The 18,260-nt window shown below is 39.6% G+C and overlaps 2 protein-coding genes across 4 annotated transcripts in view; one reads left to right on the forward strand and one right to left on the reverse strand.

The window, feature by feature from the left end:
* The first annotated feature begins 652 nt into the window (after positions 1 to 652).
* Positions 653 to 18,260, forward strand: part of LOC129726583 (synaptotagmin-1) — a 119,498-nt gene continuing 101,890 nt past the window's right edge. The window contains exon 1 of one of the 2 annotated variants that reach the window (XM_055683458.1): positions 653 to 1,345. The gene's annotated coding sequence lies outside the window, so the exon portion shown is untranslated. The remainder of the gene's footprint in view (positions 1,346 to 18,260) is intronic. The other variant, XM_055683460.1, reaches the window with a different exon arrangement.
* On the reverse strand, positions 2,658 to 18,145 carry LOC129726584 (trypsin II-P29-like). Of its 2 annotated transcripts, none has more exons than XM_055683462.1 (5): positions 17,872 to 18,144; positions 17,567 to 17,803; positions 17,345 to 17,508; positions 17,101 to 17,277; positions 2,658 to 3,502 (listed from the first exon to the last, which is right to left on the reverse strand). In XM_055683462.1, the coding sequence occupies exons 1-5, from the start codon at positions 17,987 to 17,989 to the stop codon at positions 3,323 to 3,325; spliced, it is 876 nt and encodes a 291-aa protein (XP_055539437.1). In that variant the 5' UTR covers positions 17,990 to 18,144; the 3' UTR covers positions 2,658 to 3,322. The 2 variants fall into 2 exon arrangements, with proteins under 2 accessions (XP_055539437.1, XP_055539438.1); XM_055683463.1 differs by lacking the exon at positions 2,658 to 3,502 and adding an exon at positions 16,408 to 16,695 and having other exon boundaries at positions 17,872 to 18,145.

An 18,260-nucleotide genomic window follows, 5' to 3' on the forward strand; every position in this document is an offset into this window, starting at 1 on the left:
CCTTTTTGTCCATTATTCGCGGAAGCTAGATCTTGAAATTGCTTGACATTTTATCTATTGTTTTCTTCAATTATCATCGTTTGAAATCTTACCTATCAATTGTACAGTTTCGTTTTTAATTCAGCAGAATGTACTCTAGTATATATTCATTATAAAGACGTAGTCCTGCGTTAGAAAAAAGGTATTGTACCATTGAATTTGCTAGTAGACGTCCACATATTCACTTTTTTGCCACACAGATTGGCTAGCAATGTTTATCATATCCATAATAAATTTGCGCAACACCGCTCAAATTAAATTACCGTTATCAAATTTTCCTTGTCAGAAAAAAACGGATCCGGATGGGGAGCACAAAAATAGAAAAATACCAGTAATATCGGTTCGCCTCCATCTTTGTCCAGATGATATCATCCACACACCGGTCCACATCGAAGAATATACTTTATCATTCAGGAAAGAAAGAAGAGAAAGTGAAACCCAATCCTTCCTGGGGCATCCAAGTAAGTAAGCAGCTACTACAGTGAGGTGAATCATAAAGTCACCGTCATCCCTTTGTTCGGAGGAACTCATTTATCCGGCGCTGCCCGACAGACGTTCATTCATTTACCGCGTGACGTTGATGAGCTTGGATCGGTCCATCCGCAAGAGGTTCGCCCCAGTGCGATCTGAGTGTTCTGTTGATCCGGACGGAAAACTCGTCTCGTCCCGCGTCTCGTGATCGCAAACGCCGAAGACGACGCACGGGGACATCGCGCGTGGCCAACCGTCGGCGCTGGCTGGAAATTTTTGACGTTTGACGGTGTACATGTGTACATCAGGAGGTTATCGATTTTCCACTCCACGCTTGTGCTGAATTGATTGCATGCTGGGACAATGGTAAACTTTTTATGGCACTCGTTGTAACTCGGTCGGTAACGGTGTATGGAATGCTCTGTCCTAATTAGGGCCGGAATTTATTTCAGCGGTGAAACAGTTATCGCGTGTGAAATTAATTCGGCAAAACGCTTTAGGGTGAATCTTCGGCAGCGGTTGCGGTGCCGCCGTACTTAATATCGTAGGTTGTTTTACGCCAGTGCTCTCCGGGGAAGGGATACCTACCGATAAACGAGGTCGTTAGACCGATGTGCTTAGTTTCGTAATATTTCGTTTGGACATGCTTTTCGGAAAAATTTGCGGTTTGATGGAGAGTATGTGGTTTGAAAACTATCCTTTCTGTTTACGTGCATGAAACTTGTTGATTGAGATAAGTTGAAATGCAGACATAAACAAAAAATATAGAAGTAAATAAAGGTAGAAAAAGTTTCAACTTGGATGCTGACGGAGAAGTTCGGGAACTTTCATTTAGGTGAATATATTTTTTTTCTTCTATTTTGCGAATAATTCTTCGACTGGGATAGAATAACTTGAATAGAAGAAGTGCGACTTGTATGTTTCAGTAAGAATTTCAAATAAATGATATTCTACTAAGGAAGTTCATAACTTAATAATAATAATCAATTGCAATTGCTAAGAAATAATAGATGGAAAATATTACTGAAAATTTTAATAGATAAAACCAGATCAACTCGCTTTTTTAAACTATTTTTGTTCATTGTGTGGGTCCGTTGACTTTTTGCTATCGAAATTGCTTTTCATTCGGAGAAATTTCATTGTATACCCGACTCAACAGAAGAACAAACATTGATCAAAAAAACAAACATATAATATTTACGTAATCACATTGATTTAATGAAACAACCATGCCGATCTATGCGAGAAATCAAGACAAGTTAGGCTGTCGAACAAAATTCTCTAAAACAGCCACCCTCTCGAGAAAGAAATACCTTTTCATCCTTATGCCACAAAGTTTACCGACGGGGTACTAATGAACTTTGCAATTACGAGTCTCGAGTTTAACATACGCTAACACATTCCGCTCGACTAAGCATAACAGAACATCGTTTTAGATTAAAATGGCAGCTCAATTAGACGCTTATTCTAATGGCAACCTCAAATCGTGTTATCATTAATTTTAAAGCAAGCTTTTTGAAATAACCCTCTTGCGGATTGTTTCAGGTGTAAAAAAATATACGATGATGAAAATAAACAGAAGGTAGAACTGTTCGTTTGTAAGTATTCAAATCGACTGAATAAAGTTGAAGTCTTATTATTTTCTGGCTCGAAGGCAAGTCGAATCTTGAGTCTCCGATTAGAATTGCTTACCTTTTTTAATTTTAATTGTGTATCGTAAGTTTAAACAGGTTGAAGAATATACAGGGCGTTATAAATGTTAAAGTCCGTTTTTTTTGTTGAACTAACAATGAATGAAATACGGTTCAATTATTTAAGCAAAACTACAACATGAATTTTGGTATTCAAGACTCATCGGGTCAGGTCAGGTTTCCAACCCTTTTTAATATTCCTTTCCATTTCATGTTAATCCTTCAATTTCAACTTTCTGTTCTAAATCATGAAAAATAATCCTTCGTTCATTCGAGTTGTATAGTTGTATAATCATTATAAGAACCATTATACCACCGAAAGTTTTAAATTTCAAAGAAACCAACTAAGCAGGCTATCATAACAGCCATAAATTTCACGGCAACCCAATTTGTCTTGCCCGGTGTTGCTCGAAGGTGCTGCTGTGGCGAAAAAGAAGTCCATTTCTCGGGCGGTCGCAATCTTGATAAAAGATATCACGATAAAAATGTTGTTTTTATTGCCAGAAGAATTATTATCCTCCATCAGAGGTACTGATGCTGCTACTGCGTGTAGGTGTGACAATTTATCCGCTTTTTTTTGTGTGACATTTCACGTACGGTGGGTCCTCGTATTGATCCCAAGAAGCATTAGGTTGTAGGAGAATATTAGGAAGTACCATGGAGTAGAAGATTCGAACGAACCGTTTGTGCGTAACAAAACAGAATGACTGTAACGAACCTCGAAGATGATTATTCCCGGAAAGAACTTTCCGGTAGAAAAGAGTACCTCTTTTGCTTGCTCTCCTTCAGTGGCAATAAAGTTATTTCAAATTATTTCATAACAGCGACACGGTACGGAAAATGAAAATCTCTCCGAACGGCAGACGCTCGTGATAGACGCAATGAAAATTGTATTTCTCCCTTTTCCTGTGTCATTATGGGTGAACTTGAAACATTAAACAGATTGAAATCGGATCGTACAATGAATCATGGTATTATATAAAAATAAAATTTTCCATTGCCGTCAGTCTTCCTCCTCCCAACAGCAACTTAGGTTCCTGCGAACGTCAGCGGATAAAGCGTATGTAAAATAACCTTTCGGTGGATTGTCGTTATCTCGGGGCGGTGGTGTCACGAAGCCGCTACTGACACCAGCAAGCATCCCGGCTGGTGGCTCTGAGCCACCCGACGAATTTGGTCACCCGAGCGTACACTCCGGGATAATTGCGCTGGGCACACTCGTTCCCCCATGATACGACGCCGACAATTTCGTAGCGACCGGTTTCAGGATTTGGCAGCTGGAGCGGTCCACCGCTGTCACCCTGTGAAAAGTAAAGGAAGGGAGAATTGGTCTAGACGTTGATGCGATGTGAAGTGTCTGCTCTTATAGGTTTATAACTTTAAAAGCTTTTAAGTTTTCTCCTTGTAACGCAATTAAAGTTTTCTTGCTCTATTGTATTTAAGTAAATTGGTGCAATGATGTAACATTGCTGAAAAGAAACGCGAAGCACGTTTTATATCAATGGGAATCAATCAAATCACCGATTCAATTACCTTTAGTTGTGTTTTGAAAGTTTCTTCGTAGACCTAATTCAATTCGCCCCAGGGTGGGGTGAACAGAATTATATTAGAGGCCATCCACATTCCACGTGGACAGATTTTTAACGATTTTAACCCCCCTCCCCTCTTTCTCCGTGAACAACTACCCATGTAAATTCTAGAAATTTTGAATGGACCGTGGACATTCCACATACCCCCCCCCCCCCCGCACCCCCACCTTCCAAGCTGTCCACGTGGAATGTGGATAGCCCCTTATTTCCTAATCAAAAAGGTTTCGTATTCTTTAAAAATTTCCCAATGGGTAATTACAGCTAAGTCGCATTTCGGTACACTCGTGCCTTAAAGCGTGATGAAGAAAAGCGTGGCCACCTCAATACATAGGTTACATTTTTTCAAGTGGCTTTGTTCATGGACGTAGCCAGAACTTCAAATAGAGGGGGGGGGGGGGGTGGAGTTTGCAAGTTCTTAAAAATTTTAGAAGTAAAAAATGGTATTTTGAAAAATAGGAATAAATACTAGTACTTAGTACTAAATTTCTTTTTTTTATAACCACTTAACTAAACTAAACTGTAATTTAATTTACACTAAACCTACCGTAGAAAAATAGCAATAACAATGTCGTTAATTGAAATCCATTTTTTTATCCTCCGCAAATCCAGCGCTAATTCCGTAAATTTTTCAAGACTGTTGTTAACCATCTCTGCCGTGGGCTGGCACTTTGACGTAAGTGCATTTTTTTCATTTTTTTCGCAGTCTCCTTCAAGATGCTTGTTGCCGTTTTCAAAAATGTTGATAATTAGCAGAGAAATATCGAAAATTAGAAGTGACGTAAGCGCCATTTTGCATAATACACACTATAGAAGAATGTCACGATTACTTCAAGTGTTTTGGCACTTGACTCAATTCGTCACATCACACTGCAAGTTGAAGTGATTTAGTGTTGATTTCTCGACTTTCCAATGAAATGATCTTGCGTTGAAACCTGGTTAATGAAAATCACCATCGTATTATAATGAATATCTCTTGCATTATCACCACTATTTAAATCAATTGAATTATAGCTGCAATTCCAATTGACGAACGACAAAACCATAGAACGAAACAAAAATAGTGACGATGGCGAATGTTGGCGGAACTACTCGTCTAGCAAGTCACGTTCAAAAGTTAGGTGTGGCGCCCTCTATATGGTGAAAATTGTAGCGGGTTGAATTGAAGCATATAAAGGACAACAGTAAAAGAAACAACTTTCTTGAAGATACTGATAACATTGGACTTCAAAATTTCCTATTTCCGTCCGTTTCAAGATTTAGCCCCATTGTGGTGTCTGTTCGTTGGGTATGGAAACGGAAACGTAGTGTACGCGCCGGCCTTTGTGCTATAAAGAGCGCACAAATGCATGTAAAAATCGGTAACTTCAGTTGGCCATTTTTTGTTTTGTGTTTTTCTGTTAGTCAGAAAGGTACTCTATCGAATGGCTTCATAGAAGCTTGGATTCGTTTGCGCCTTTTCGAGTTTCAACTCAAATGAGAAAAGCCTTTAAAAACACTTTTTTCCAGTTTTTATTCATGAATACTGTGTAAAATAACCAATATATCACTAGAAATTGTTCATCTTGATTTACAACGTCACTTTCAATTTTACACAGTCATGTTTTGGGCCTTAGAGTTGAACATATGGATGAAAAACTGCTTTTAAAAGCCTTTTTATCAAAGGTCTTGTAGCTCTGAAATTTCAATTTCTAGAGGTTTAAGGTATTTAGTAAACAGTTTTGTAATAAAATTTTACACAACTTTGCAAAAGAAACTATTCGTCTAGCAAGTCACGTTTGAAAGTTAAGTATGGCGCCCTCTATACGGCGAAATTTATAATTGATTCCATTAAAGCATATGGAGGTCAGCAGTAAACGAAGCAACTTTTTAGAATATATGAATAAGATAGGACTTGAAAAATTAGTTTTGCCGTCCGTTTCTCGATTTGGACACACTGTGCGGCGCAAGCAGTACATTTACCCAGAGATCAAAAATTTATTTGAGCGTAAGTTTTATCGAATCTTTTAAATTAAAGTAACAATAAAACGACTCTTTTACATATCCGGAAGTCGATTGCATCGATACAGTGATAGGGATCATCTTATTATTAAATTCAAAATCTAAAATTAAATTGAAATGAAAAATCTGAAATATAAAGAAGTCTCTTGAATTTATTGTGAATTTATATAATTATTATCCAACTGACCGACATTCTGCATCTCAAACATAGGCATATCAACAAAAATGAGCATAACAACAGAAAATCAAGTGATTTGCTGTTGATTTCATTGTTTCCTTGCATTAACATATTTCGAAAAATTTCAATTCAACCCTGAAATGTTGGGAAAGTAGTGCGAATTCAACGGCAAATCACTTTACTTCGACGTGATTTTTATTTACAGTGTAATGACGTTAAGGTATGCATAAAATAGCATACCACACTGCGATGCCAACTTCTTGCTGCTGCCTACAGATCAGTACGCATGGCAAACTAGACCATTCAGGCGTACCAACGTCACTTTTCGTGTAAAAATTCGAAATGGTTTCGCTATTTTGCAGAAGAAGTGACGTTGGTTTTAGAACTCAATCCATTTACATAAACAAACGTGTTAAGATACGTTTTTCAACATACAGGGGATAGTCAAAATAAGTAGGATAGGCAAAATTTTGATGGAATTTGAAATGCCGTAGCTTTGCCAAATATTATTGGATTTTAATAATTCGAACACTATTGAACTGGAAAACTTTTGAAGTTTCATTTTTTGACCACAGATCTGGCCTAGGTCACCGTAAGTAGGAAATATTCCTGAGTTCCGGTAGGCATGTCAAATCTGCAAATTTTTGGATGTATTTGATAATGGGTTACCTGATAAAAATGCTTATTCGCATCATTGACATATTTGACAAAAGCATTTCTGAAGCGAATGGTCCATCAAGATCCGGAATCGGCCAAGAACTCATCGAGAAATGGCTATTTTTCATCCGGAAGTTCTCAGAAGAACCTTTACTAGGGAACGTTTATGTTTTTGCACCATATATAGCGTGTGACACCTCTATCTTCAGGATTTTTCATCAGAAATCTTTCAAAAGACATATTTTTGAATATAGGCTTCATTCGCCACTTCCGGGACAACATGGATTCCCCTGTTATCGCCATTTCCACTTCACGTTGTGTAAATTCAACAAAACTATGTTTGCGATACCCTTATTGAAAGCTAATAGTGTTTGGATTCCTGTTTTAGGTAAAAGAACGTCATGAAGCCTATTTTATAATACGCATATCTTTTATAAGTAAATACTGCAAAGCCCATAAGAATGAACTTGAACTCGCTCCAAGCGCGCAGATATGCTATCCAAAATAAATTCCTTACTTACTTTACTTTGTTGGCTAACGGACCGTTAACCGGTCTAGGGCCGAACGAATTAGAGATGTCCAGCTTCTTCTGTCTTGGGCAGCCGCTCTCCATTCTCCTCGTACACCAGCAGATCGTGCATCTTCTTCCATCGCGCACATCCACCGCGTGCGAGGCTTACCACGGAGTCGACGGCCTCTTCCTAGTTCTCTACTGAAGATAGTTTTGGCGGCTCTCTCGTCAGGCATCCTGGCTACATGTCCAGCCCACTGAAGCCTGCCCCGCTGTATTACCTTCACTATATCAGCATGTTTGTATACCTGGTACAACTCGTGGTTCATGCGTCTGCGCACGAATTCGTTAACCACTTCAAATCGTTCCCCATCTATCTCCACCTCAGCACCAACACCACGAGGACTCCCACGCTCTCTGCCAGCTACCATGTACTTCGTTTTGGCAGAGTTAATGACTAGTCCCAATCTCGCTGCTTCTCTCTTAAATGGTACCTCCTCCACGGCCTTACGGTTGATACCGATGATATCGATGTCGTCCGCAAAACCAAGAAGCATGTGAGATTTCGTGATGATCGTACCGCTTCTTTCCACATTTGCTCTTCTTACCGCACCCTCAAGAGCGATGTTAAACAGTATGTTGGAGAGCGGATCCCCCTGCTTCAGTCCATCCAACGTTACGAACGCGGCTGATGTCTCGCCAGCTATCCGCACGCACGATTTTGATCCCTCCAGTGTCATACGACTCAGCTTAATTAGTTTCGTAGGGAAACCATGTTCCAGCATGATCTCCCACAGCTCGTTTCTTTTCACTGAGTCGTATGCCGCTCTAAAGTCCACAAACAGATGGTCGGTAAGTCGGTAAGTTGTACTCCCGGAACTTATCGAGGATCTGTCGCAGGGTGAAAATTTGATTCATCGTGGAACGCCCTTGTCGAAAACCAGCCTGGTATTCGCCAACAAAGGATTCCGTTAACGGTCTCAATCTGAAGAACAGGATACGGGAGAGCACATTATATGCGGAGTTGAGCAACGTTATGCCTCGATAGTTGCCATAATCCAATCGATGACCCTTCTTATAGATAGGGCATATGAGGCCTTCCAACCAGTCGCTCGGCATTTGTTCATCCGCCCAGATCCTTAGTATTATCTGGTGGATCGCATAGTACAGCCGCTCTCTTCCCGCTTTGAGAAGTTCGGCCGGGATACCGTCCTTCCCAGCGGCCTTGCCATTCTTCAGCTCACTAATCGCTTTTTTCACCTCCTCCTGTGTTGGTGGCTCCACAGCTTTTTTGTCACTCATAATCGTAATCCTGTTCCTGCTCTGCTCATCCGGCTCCTTACCGTTCAATAGCGCCTGAGAATGTTCCTTCCACCTGGCTGCAACCGTCGGTTCATCAGTAAGCAGCTTGCCGTCCTTGTCATTACACATGACCGGCACAGGAAAATTTCTGCTTCTGACTCTGTCGACAGTTCTATAGAACCTCCGCACGTCGTTTTGAGCATAGCTGTCCTCTGCGCTGGCGAGCACCTGCTCCTCGTACTCACGGCTCCTGGCACGGTTCTTCTTATCTGTCGCTCTCTGGCACTCGGCATCGAACCAACCAACAGGCTACCTTCCACGCGTCGTACCTACCACCTCTCTCGCAGTCGTTTCGATGGCGACGTGGATAATGCTCCACAGCCCATTTATGTTTTCCACTCCTTCCTCCTGCTGTTCTGCGATCCGTTGATCCAGCTCTCTGGCGTATTCTGCTGCCACGCCATCAGCTTTCAACCACTGAATGTTGAAACGCGTCGTCCTCTCTGTGCGAGATTTCAGCACGTTCGACAACCGTGCGCGGATCTTACAAACGACGAGATAATGGTCAGAGTCAATGTTTGGTCCCCGAAAAGACCTAACATCAGTAACATCCGAAAAGTGCCGTCAATCAGTACGTGATCGATCTGGGAGCAGGCTTCTCCATTTGGATGCCTCCAGGTGTGTTTCCGAATATTCAAACGTGGATAATAGGAGCTACATATGGCCATTCCTCTGGCCGCGGCAAAGTTTATCAGCCTCAGGCCGTTTTTATTGGTTGACGAGTGGAGGCTATGCCTTCCTATGACCGGACGGAAGAATTCCTCCCTCCCAACCTGTGCGTTTGCGTCTCCGATGACGACTTTTACGTCGTGTTTTGGGCACTCGTCATAGATTCGCTCAAGTATGACAACAACTCATCTTTGACTTCATCGGATTTGTTGTTTGTCGGTGCGTAGGTGTTGATTAAACTGTAGTTGAAGAATTTGCCCTTAATCCTCAACACGCGTATACGGTCATTTACGGGCCCCCACCAGATGACTCTTGTATTTTGATTTCCCAGCACTACGCAACCGGCGCCCCGTTCCGCTGCTTTGCCGCCACTGTAGTAGATGTGGTACTTGAAAGAAGTGCGTGCAATAAAGTATACTGCACGGAATTCACTTTCTCCGGAATGTGGCCACCGAACCTCCTGAATCGCTGCGATTTCGACTCCCTGCCGCTGTAGTTCTCGAGCAAGCAAGCCAGCCCGCGCCAATTCATTGAGAGCTCGGACGTTTCAAGCACCCAATTTCCAATCGTTTACCTTAGGGGCCATCCACATACCACGTGGACAGATTTTTAACGATTTTGACCCACCTCCCCCTTCCCCTCCGTGGACAACTGCCCATATAAATTCTCCAAAAATTTGTATGGACCAGCCAACCCCCCCCCCCCCCCCCCAAAGCTGTCCACGTGGTATGTGGATGTCCCCTTAATTTTTTTCCGTGTTCGTAGCCTAGGTCGTTGCCGATTGATCCGTTCCGTATTTCTAAATTCGTCCCAGCAAACAAATTGGTTCATTTAACTCGCACTCAACTCTGTTAAGTGAACCCTTACTTGGTAAAAAATGACCATATAAGCTGCATGAAATGCGCCTATGTGTACAAATCTGGAGGCCATATAAGTACATTGTAAAAATAAATCGGTTACGATTTTGTATAACTTTGCATGCTCTCTTGAATGGCCTCATTTAAAACTTTGTATTGCATTGTATACGACTTAGAGGATTGACGCATTTTAAAATTTGATATGACACGTTAAGTGGCTTTGTATATAACCTAATATTGCGTTTTATAGGATCTAAATTTTATACGATATAAACAAATTTAATGTTGCATCTTATGTAATTTCAAACTTGACATGCACATTTGAGCGACTAAAAATTAACATCCTTATACGACTTCTGGTTTGCTGGGGTTGTTCGTGGTTGAAGAAAGGTTTCGGTATGCTACCTTACCAGGGTCACGATATCTACATTAGGGTGCCAGTCAAAATGGTCATCTCGAATTTCAAAAAAAAAACCCTATACAAAATATTCACCTGCTCGAAACAACACCATGTGCAAAATTTCAGCTCAATCGAACTTAAAATGGGGTGACGCAAAGCGATTGAAGTTTGGCTTTTTTGAAAACCGGAAAATCACCCAAGGGGAGGGGGTACGTGAAATTTCGGTTTTCGAATTTTTTTTATGCCAAATGACTAAAAAACGCATGAAACGTCGAGAATTGGTGTCATCTGATTTTTTTTTTTTTTGCAAAAATTCACTCTCTGGGAAGGCGAAGTTCAAAATGTTTAGAATTTATCTTTTGAAATTGATCACTAGTCTCTCGAAATAGCTTGTATAATGATATACCCTATAACTAACATCGAATACATTATGTTTCATTAGGGTGGTTCATTTATTCGGCATAGGGTGGTTCATAATATTGTGAAAAATGAGTATAAAATATAAAAAAGCACTTCGGTTCGTTTGATTGGTGTGACGTCCTCGACAAAGTTGTAGATAATAATTCGGCCTTTCCAAAAAAATTACATTAAAAAATTATCTGTTCAAAAGTTACAAGAAAGATTAAAAGTTAATTATTCAGAAGGGCTCATTTTTTAAAACTTGATTTTTTAAATAAAACCCACGGAAGATTACCAAAATGAAACCAGTCCGATCATATAGAAATCAAGAAAAAAAAGTTATCATTTTTTGAAAAAAAAAAATGTTTTTTGAAAAAAAAAATTATTTTCAATTATTTTTTTTAAAGGCATATCTTTTTTGAAAGGACAAAATATTATCTACAACTTTGCCAACGGTTTATTTGATTGGCATAGTGTATCGTAGTTTCGTAGTTTTTATAAAAAAAAATCGGTTTTTTAAATGGGCTGTTTTCGATAGTTAATTTCTAACTTTCTTTTTTTTTTTTTTTTTTAATTAGTAATTTGTTTTCATAGTGTATATTTTTTTAAAAAAACAAAACTATTATCTACAACTTTGCCGAAGATGTCACACCGCTCAAACGAACCGTGTTGGCACTAAAATTTTTTGTAATCATCAATACCTATCCGAAATAGCATTTTCCAATAGCTTTTCGAAAATGAGTTGTGTTTCAATAAATTAAACCAATAGCACAAAATGGCATCCTTTGCCTACAAAAACGTCCATGCAAAGTTTAAGCCAATGGGCTCGTTCACGTTCTGATGATGTAAACTTGACAGAAAATGTATGGTCGAACTGTCAAAACGACGCAAACCCAGAAACAACGAGTCAAACGTGTTGCGTATCTGATTGAGATCCCTATACTCTCATTATCACTGAATAACATCGATACAGTCTTTTGTCCGATTATATAAGCCAGAGCACTGTGTGTTCAATCAAGTGTTGGCAAAGGACATTATTGTGGTAAATAAAACGAATAAATTGTCTGGTACAACATTCGAAAAACGAGTGCAAGTGTCTTAGAAAGTAGATTTTTCAAACAAAGTAATATAACTTATTCCATCAGTTTCCACCGTTTCATTTAAAAGTTTAAGACACTTGGAATCGAAAACATTTTTCAAATATTAAAACTCCATGTACCTCCCGTGTGTGATTTTGCAAATGACATGAAAGCATTCAACATTTTCCACGAGACACAATCTTAATTTTGGTTGAGATAATTTTTTTTTTGCACAGAGTAGTTTGATACATTTTGTAAATTTGTTTTGTAATATTTTGCTATTTTACTTATAATTTTTCCAATTCAACATTGCCACCCTAACGACAATGACATAACAAACATTATATTTTCATAAATTTTTCTATTGGTATTCAGTGAAAAGTGATTTTTTTCGTTTTATACTCATTTTTACAAAATATTATGAACCACCCTATGTCGAATAAATGAACCACCCTAATGAAACATAATGTATTCGATGCTAGTTATAGTGTATATCATTATACAAGCTATTTCGAGAGACTAGTGATCAATTTCAAAAGATAAATTCTAAACATTTTGAACTCCGCCTTCCACAATTGGAAAAACTACTAAGTCCCAGAGAGTAAATTTTTGCAAAATAAATTTTTTTCAGATGACACCAATTCTCGACGTTTCCCTTGGGTAATTTTTTGGTTTTCAAAAAAGCCAAACTTCAATCGCTTTGCGCCACCCCATTTTAAGTCCGATTGAGCTGAAATTTTGCACAGGGTGTTTTTTCGAGCAAGTGAACATTTTGTATAGGGTTTTTTTTTGAAATTTTCTGGTCACTTTTTTTCCATACGATGATTGGCGCCCTACTAAACAATCGTGACCGGATAGTATCAAAAGAGTAAAAACTTAAATATACACATTTATAGAAGAGTAAAAGCCTGCGAATGCTTGTGAATTTTTTGTTTATTCACTAAGATTCATTCGGAATCTCTTTTCACATTCAAAATTGTTAGATGATATATTATTATTCTAACCTTCATCATAATAAACGTATATTAGCTGTCTTGGTAATACAGCGAATGTGCCGAGAATGTTATTTATGCCAAATTTCTTAGAAATGGATGGATTGTCGAGTCAGTAGGTATTCGAACTGGAAGACAGAAAGTCGATTTTTTTGGATTTATTTTAACTACACCAGATTTCAAGGTTTGATGTATTGCCAAGACATTTGGTTTCAAAAAAGCTTGGTTTCGATAAATTTTTATCACGTTGTGGTTAGTACACAGGAATTGAGACAGTTACGGAACTGAAAGTTTGCTCAAAACTGAAAATTTGTAGGATGGTCAGTAGGGTGAGACAAAAAATAAATGTTAGCTCCCATGCACTTTTCGTGTTCCTTATGGGTTCCATAACAACTGTGTAACTTTCCAGATCGATCGGTGAAACGCCCGATTTGCGCCCGATTTTTAAAGTTTCCATACGATTTCATATGGGAAAATCCTCTTTTTCAACACTTATTCTCTAGAGATGTCCAGTTGGCTCTCAAAAATATATCAATACATGATATTTGTAGGAAATTTTCCTGGGAGAAACTCCTTTAAAGACCGTAAGGCGCTACGATGCTTGTAGAAACAGCTATTCACCCCAAACTGATTGAATGCCTGACGGACGGCTCACCATTGAAATTTTCCAGCAACACTGCTACAGCATGCTACTATTGCAAACTTGTTTAAGTGAGAGAAATAATTTCACGTGGAATTAATTTTCAAAGTTTGATTTTTGCTCATAGTATCTTCGGGGAAACCTCCAAAACAAATTTAAGCGATATTATTTCTTATCACATGGTTGAATTTGCAACAGCAGCATGCTGCAGCAGTATTGCTAGTAAAATTCAATGGTGAGCCGTTCGTCAGATATTCAATCAGTCTGGGGTGAATATCTTTTTTCACAATCAAAGTAGCGCCTTGCGGTATTCAGAAGAGTTTTTACCAGGAAAATTTCCTATAAATATCATGTATTGATATATTTTTAGGAGTCAACTGGACATCTCTACAGAAAAAATTCTGAAAAAGTGGTTTTTCCCATGTAAAATCGTATGGAAGCTTTTAAAATCGGGCGCAAATCGGGTGTTTCACCGATCGATCTGAAAAGTTACACAGTTGTTTTAGGACCCATAAGAAATACGAAAAGTTTTAGGGGGAGGGAGTCATATTGAACGTTACTTATTGTTACATAGGAAAAGGGGATCTGAAATCAAGATTTTAACGTTACGTAATTTGTATACGATGCCTTAAACATCTCGAAGTCCCCGAAATTTTGCAGGGGGATTTTTTTTCGAGGAGACGAGACATTTCAACCCTGATACTGCTAATGAAATGCAGAGCTCTAACACTGGAAAATAAATTGAAGATCAAATGCTCTAAAACGGTTTGAGCCCTTGACCCTTCCTCTTCCCCCTTGGCTTTGCCACTGGCGCTGTGTGTATATGTTTTCAACACAGTTTGCCCCTGCTTGCAAGAAAATAAATGTCATTCACATTCGCATCCATCATATAAGAAGAATAATATTTGGGATTTGTTGTTACATCAAGATTATTTTTATTGCTTTTCAAGTAACAAATATATAGAGCGGGAACCTAGCGTAGTTGGTAACGTCTCCGCCAACCACGCTCGACGCCTGGGTTCGAATCCCACCGCCGACATAGGTGTCGATGGTTGTGAGGTGGCGTGATCCACTCACAACCAACCCAACTGGTCTAGATTCAATTCTAGCCGACACCGAGAGATTTTCTGAGGCGAAAAATCTCTGGGATCACGCCTTCCATCGCATGAGGAAGTAAAGCCGTTGGCGCCGGTCCGTTAATCAACGGGTCGTGAGTTAGGGTCCTGGGTGGAGTCGCCTCCCCGGGCGTCGGTGATTGGCACAACAACAGTGGCGGAACTAGACCGACGGTAAATAAGCGAGAATAAAAAAAAAAGTAACAAATATATTACAAAAAAAAAAGAGAATCTTTCATTGTTACTTTTAAAGTGACAAGTAAACATTTTACGTGTAGTTGTAACTATCATTACTAGATAGTCGAGATCTCGTAATATGTGAAAAATATATAACAGTATGTGTTGTTGACTGTTGACTGGAAATGAAGTAGCGAATTTGTTACAACAGTAAAGTCGAGATGGTCTTAAAGTACGAAGTGATGCGACAAAACATCATGGACGCGATAGATCAGGGGAATCGACCTTTTGACCATGTGTCGTTCAAGGCGACTCAGAAGACCCAGCGGCGAGTTGGCAGCAGAAGAAAAGTGAAAACAACCCACTCCCTAATGAAAAGGAAGATAAGGGATTACCACAAGCGTAATCTGAACCCTTCAATTCGGATCAATTGTTCCGTTTGGTCGTCTGGCATACAATGGAGCGGGCTGAAAGTCTGTAAAGAAGGTGCCTAACCGAATTGGTAAACAAACTGCGAGACGTACATTGAAGCGAACGGCAAGTCGTTCCTCGACCTAAAGTTTTTCTTCGACAAGTTCCGCCTGGATGTTTCAGGGAAGCTCCGGAAGGTCGACAAATTCCCCAAGAAGTATTTGGTTTGGCAGGCAATCTGTGGGTGTGGCAATTTCAGCAAGCTATCCATAATGACCGACACCATCAACGACCAAATATATAAAGAAAAATGCCTCCAGATGAGAGTGCCGCTATTCTTACGACCTCACGATTTCGGCCGGATCTGGCATCAAGCCATCATGCACAACCGGTGATAGAGTTGTACAAAGCTAACGATGTTTTTATTGTGCCGCAGGAGGCATATCCGCCAAATTCTCCAGAATTTCGTTCAATAGAAAAATTCTGCGCGATGCCCTTCATGCTCTGGGAAACAAACAAGGTTTTTAAAAACAACTAGGGTTCGAAGAACAAGTGCATGAAAGTGTATATACAAGATAGCGCTAGTATTGGTTAGAATTGAATGAGCAGTGTTAAGTCCAAGGAAGTGACATGTTTCCTATGAAAGGACATTGAATAGACCAACTTTGCAAAAACATAGCTAATATGTATTAACTTTATCGCTGGGAATTTTAGAAGTGAACGACTTGAAATAATTTTTTGTTGATCCGTTGTCTTTACTTTGTTTCAACTGCTCACCTGTTCCCCTGGTCACCACAAATGTGTTGACCTGAAGAAAATTTATTATATCCAAAAGGTGGGAATATATGAGTGTGGAGATTTGCATGTTGTACAAATTGTTATTGTGTAGTAGCCAGGCAGGTGTAAAGATAAATTATCTTACCATAGAGTTGACAGATTACAAATATGGAAGCTCGTTGGGCTCCAACATTCAGACACATAAAGAGAGCTTTGGATCGAGTAACTGTGTATTTACAAAAGTTTTAATAGGAGTAACATTTCAAAAACCCCCAGAACACAAAATTTTTGATTTCATCTCATAACAAGAGGCTGTACGCTGAAAGCTGTAGGATAAGGGTGGACGAGTTGTGCTATTTGAACCACTTTATTGAATCACGATAAAAACTGCACAAACTCAGGCTTAACGCCGAACTACGGTCGATAGGCGAATTATTTTGGCCTAAAAAACCTCTTAACTTATCAATACGCAGAATAACTAACAAATTTTAATTCTAATCTCGTACACAATTATTGACTGAGTAATTTCACTGCTTTATTGTTGCAACTAATTCAAATGGTGTTTAGTTGCCTACTAAAAAGGCATGATAGCTCTTAATGCAGTCCCAGTTATTTGCCAAACATTCTCCTCGAATGCGATGCGAATATTCCAAAATCCGTGAAAAAGTGTATTCTAGCAAGATCTATAAAACGAAAATTATATCAAAATAGGCAACGACACTCAGAAATAAATTTATCTCTAATTAGTTTAACAAATTTGTTCACAGCGCGTGCCGTTGAATCTGTGATTTTAATGTCACAATCAGTGACATAAGTGTTGTATAATACCCACAATGATAATGCGATAATTTAAATACAGTTAGTAGCTGATTCAAGAACATTAATAATTAATATGCTTAAACCCCCAAACGGAAATTCAGTTCACAACCATGGCATTCAATGCTAGCTGATATATGCGTCTCCCGAGAAACACTAATTGCATGTTTAAATAGTTTCCAAACTGTCCTATTAGTGATATTCAAAATTTGTACGGCTCGGTTTCGTAGGAAAGCGTATATAATTAAATTAATTGTTAAATGAAAATTTACCTGACACGAATCCTTTCCACCTTCCAAGAAACCGGCACACAGCATCCGGCTGGTGATTTGGAAACGAAAATAACCGGATCGTTTGCACTCCTGGTTCGAAAGGATGGGTACCATCAGCTCCTGCAGTACATCGGATAACGTCCCGTTGGCCGTTACTCCCCACCCGATGACCATTGCCTGCGGATTAGACACGGATGGTTACGGCAAACCACAAACGATTAAAATAGAGAGCAATTTCCGCTACCTCCTTCCCCTGATAACTATCCGACCCAGACGGCAAACATATCGGCATCAAATCCGTCCCAAATTGAACTGGTTCCTGCAAACTTAACAGCGCTACATCGTTGTTATTTCGGAGACCCTGATAACGATTTAGCTTAATAGCAATAATTTGTCTCCGCAACATTTCTAGAATTACAGCACATATTTGGCTAAATTTGGCAAACGATTGCAAGAATCATCTTACCCGGATTACCATGAAGAATGTTGGGTCTCTTGAGAAACACCAACAAATCTCTGGGATTCGTACGAGCCACACAGTGAGCCGCCGTCAAAATGTAGCGATCGTTAATCAAACTGCCTCCACAAACAAACGTTTCTCGGTGGAAAAGCGCCGCCATCCACGGGTACGTTCCAATTTGGCTGTAATTTCCACCAACCACTCGTAACCCTTCAGATCCTACACCACCACTACCACCACAAACTGTAAAGAAAACGAATTGATTCAGCAAGCCAGAACGCCACCATAAAACTATCTCTAAAGAAGCATACCGCAATTGGGACATCCCTCCTTGGCGTTCTGCTCCGTGGATGGTTCCGAGGCCAATGCTAAAGTAATTAGCCGGCTGCCGTTACCTAGTAGCAAGCATAATAAAAGTTTTGCACCCATCGCCAACAACAGCACCAAGCTGGCAGATTGCTCTAGTTTCCAATAGTAGAATTAACTTTGTAACTTTTAATCATAAGACACAGAGTAGCATGCCTTCCCGCGTGAGAACACCTTCTGTACGGTGGTGGCACTCAATGTGAACTGGCACAGAAATTGGCTACCGGACCCTGCAGCAGCAGTCATAACTTGTTGATAATGGACCACAATTTGATTCAGAGAAAGTACCTTCTTATGGTCACCATTTCACCAGGTGCACTCGGTGCAACAGGTT

Source organism: Wyeomyia smithii, chromosome 3 (genome assembly GCF_029784165.1).
Source record: "Wyeomyia smithii strain HCP4-BCI-WySm-NY-G18 chromosome 3, ASM2978416v1, whole genome shotgun sequence".
Taxonomy (NCBI): Eukaryota; Metazoa; Arthropoda; class Insecta; order Diptera; family Culicidae; genus Wyeomyia; species Wyeomyia smithii.

Bases quoted from the DNA above. Each gene is read 5' to 3' on its own strand.
- LOC129726584 (XM_055683462.1), bottom strand. From the start codon at position 17,989: ATGGGTGCAAAACTTTTATTATGCTTGCTACTAGGTAACGGCAGCCGG. The intron at 17,804-17,871 runs GTATGCTTCTTT...TTTTCTTTACAG, and splicing joins GGAGGGATGTCCCAATTGCG to TTTGTGGTGGTAGTGGTGGT. The intron at 17,278-17,344 runs GTAGCGGAAATT...TCTAATCCGCAG, and splicing joins ATAGTTATCAGGGGAAGGAG to GCAATGGTCATCGGGTGGGG.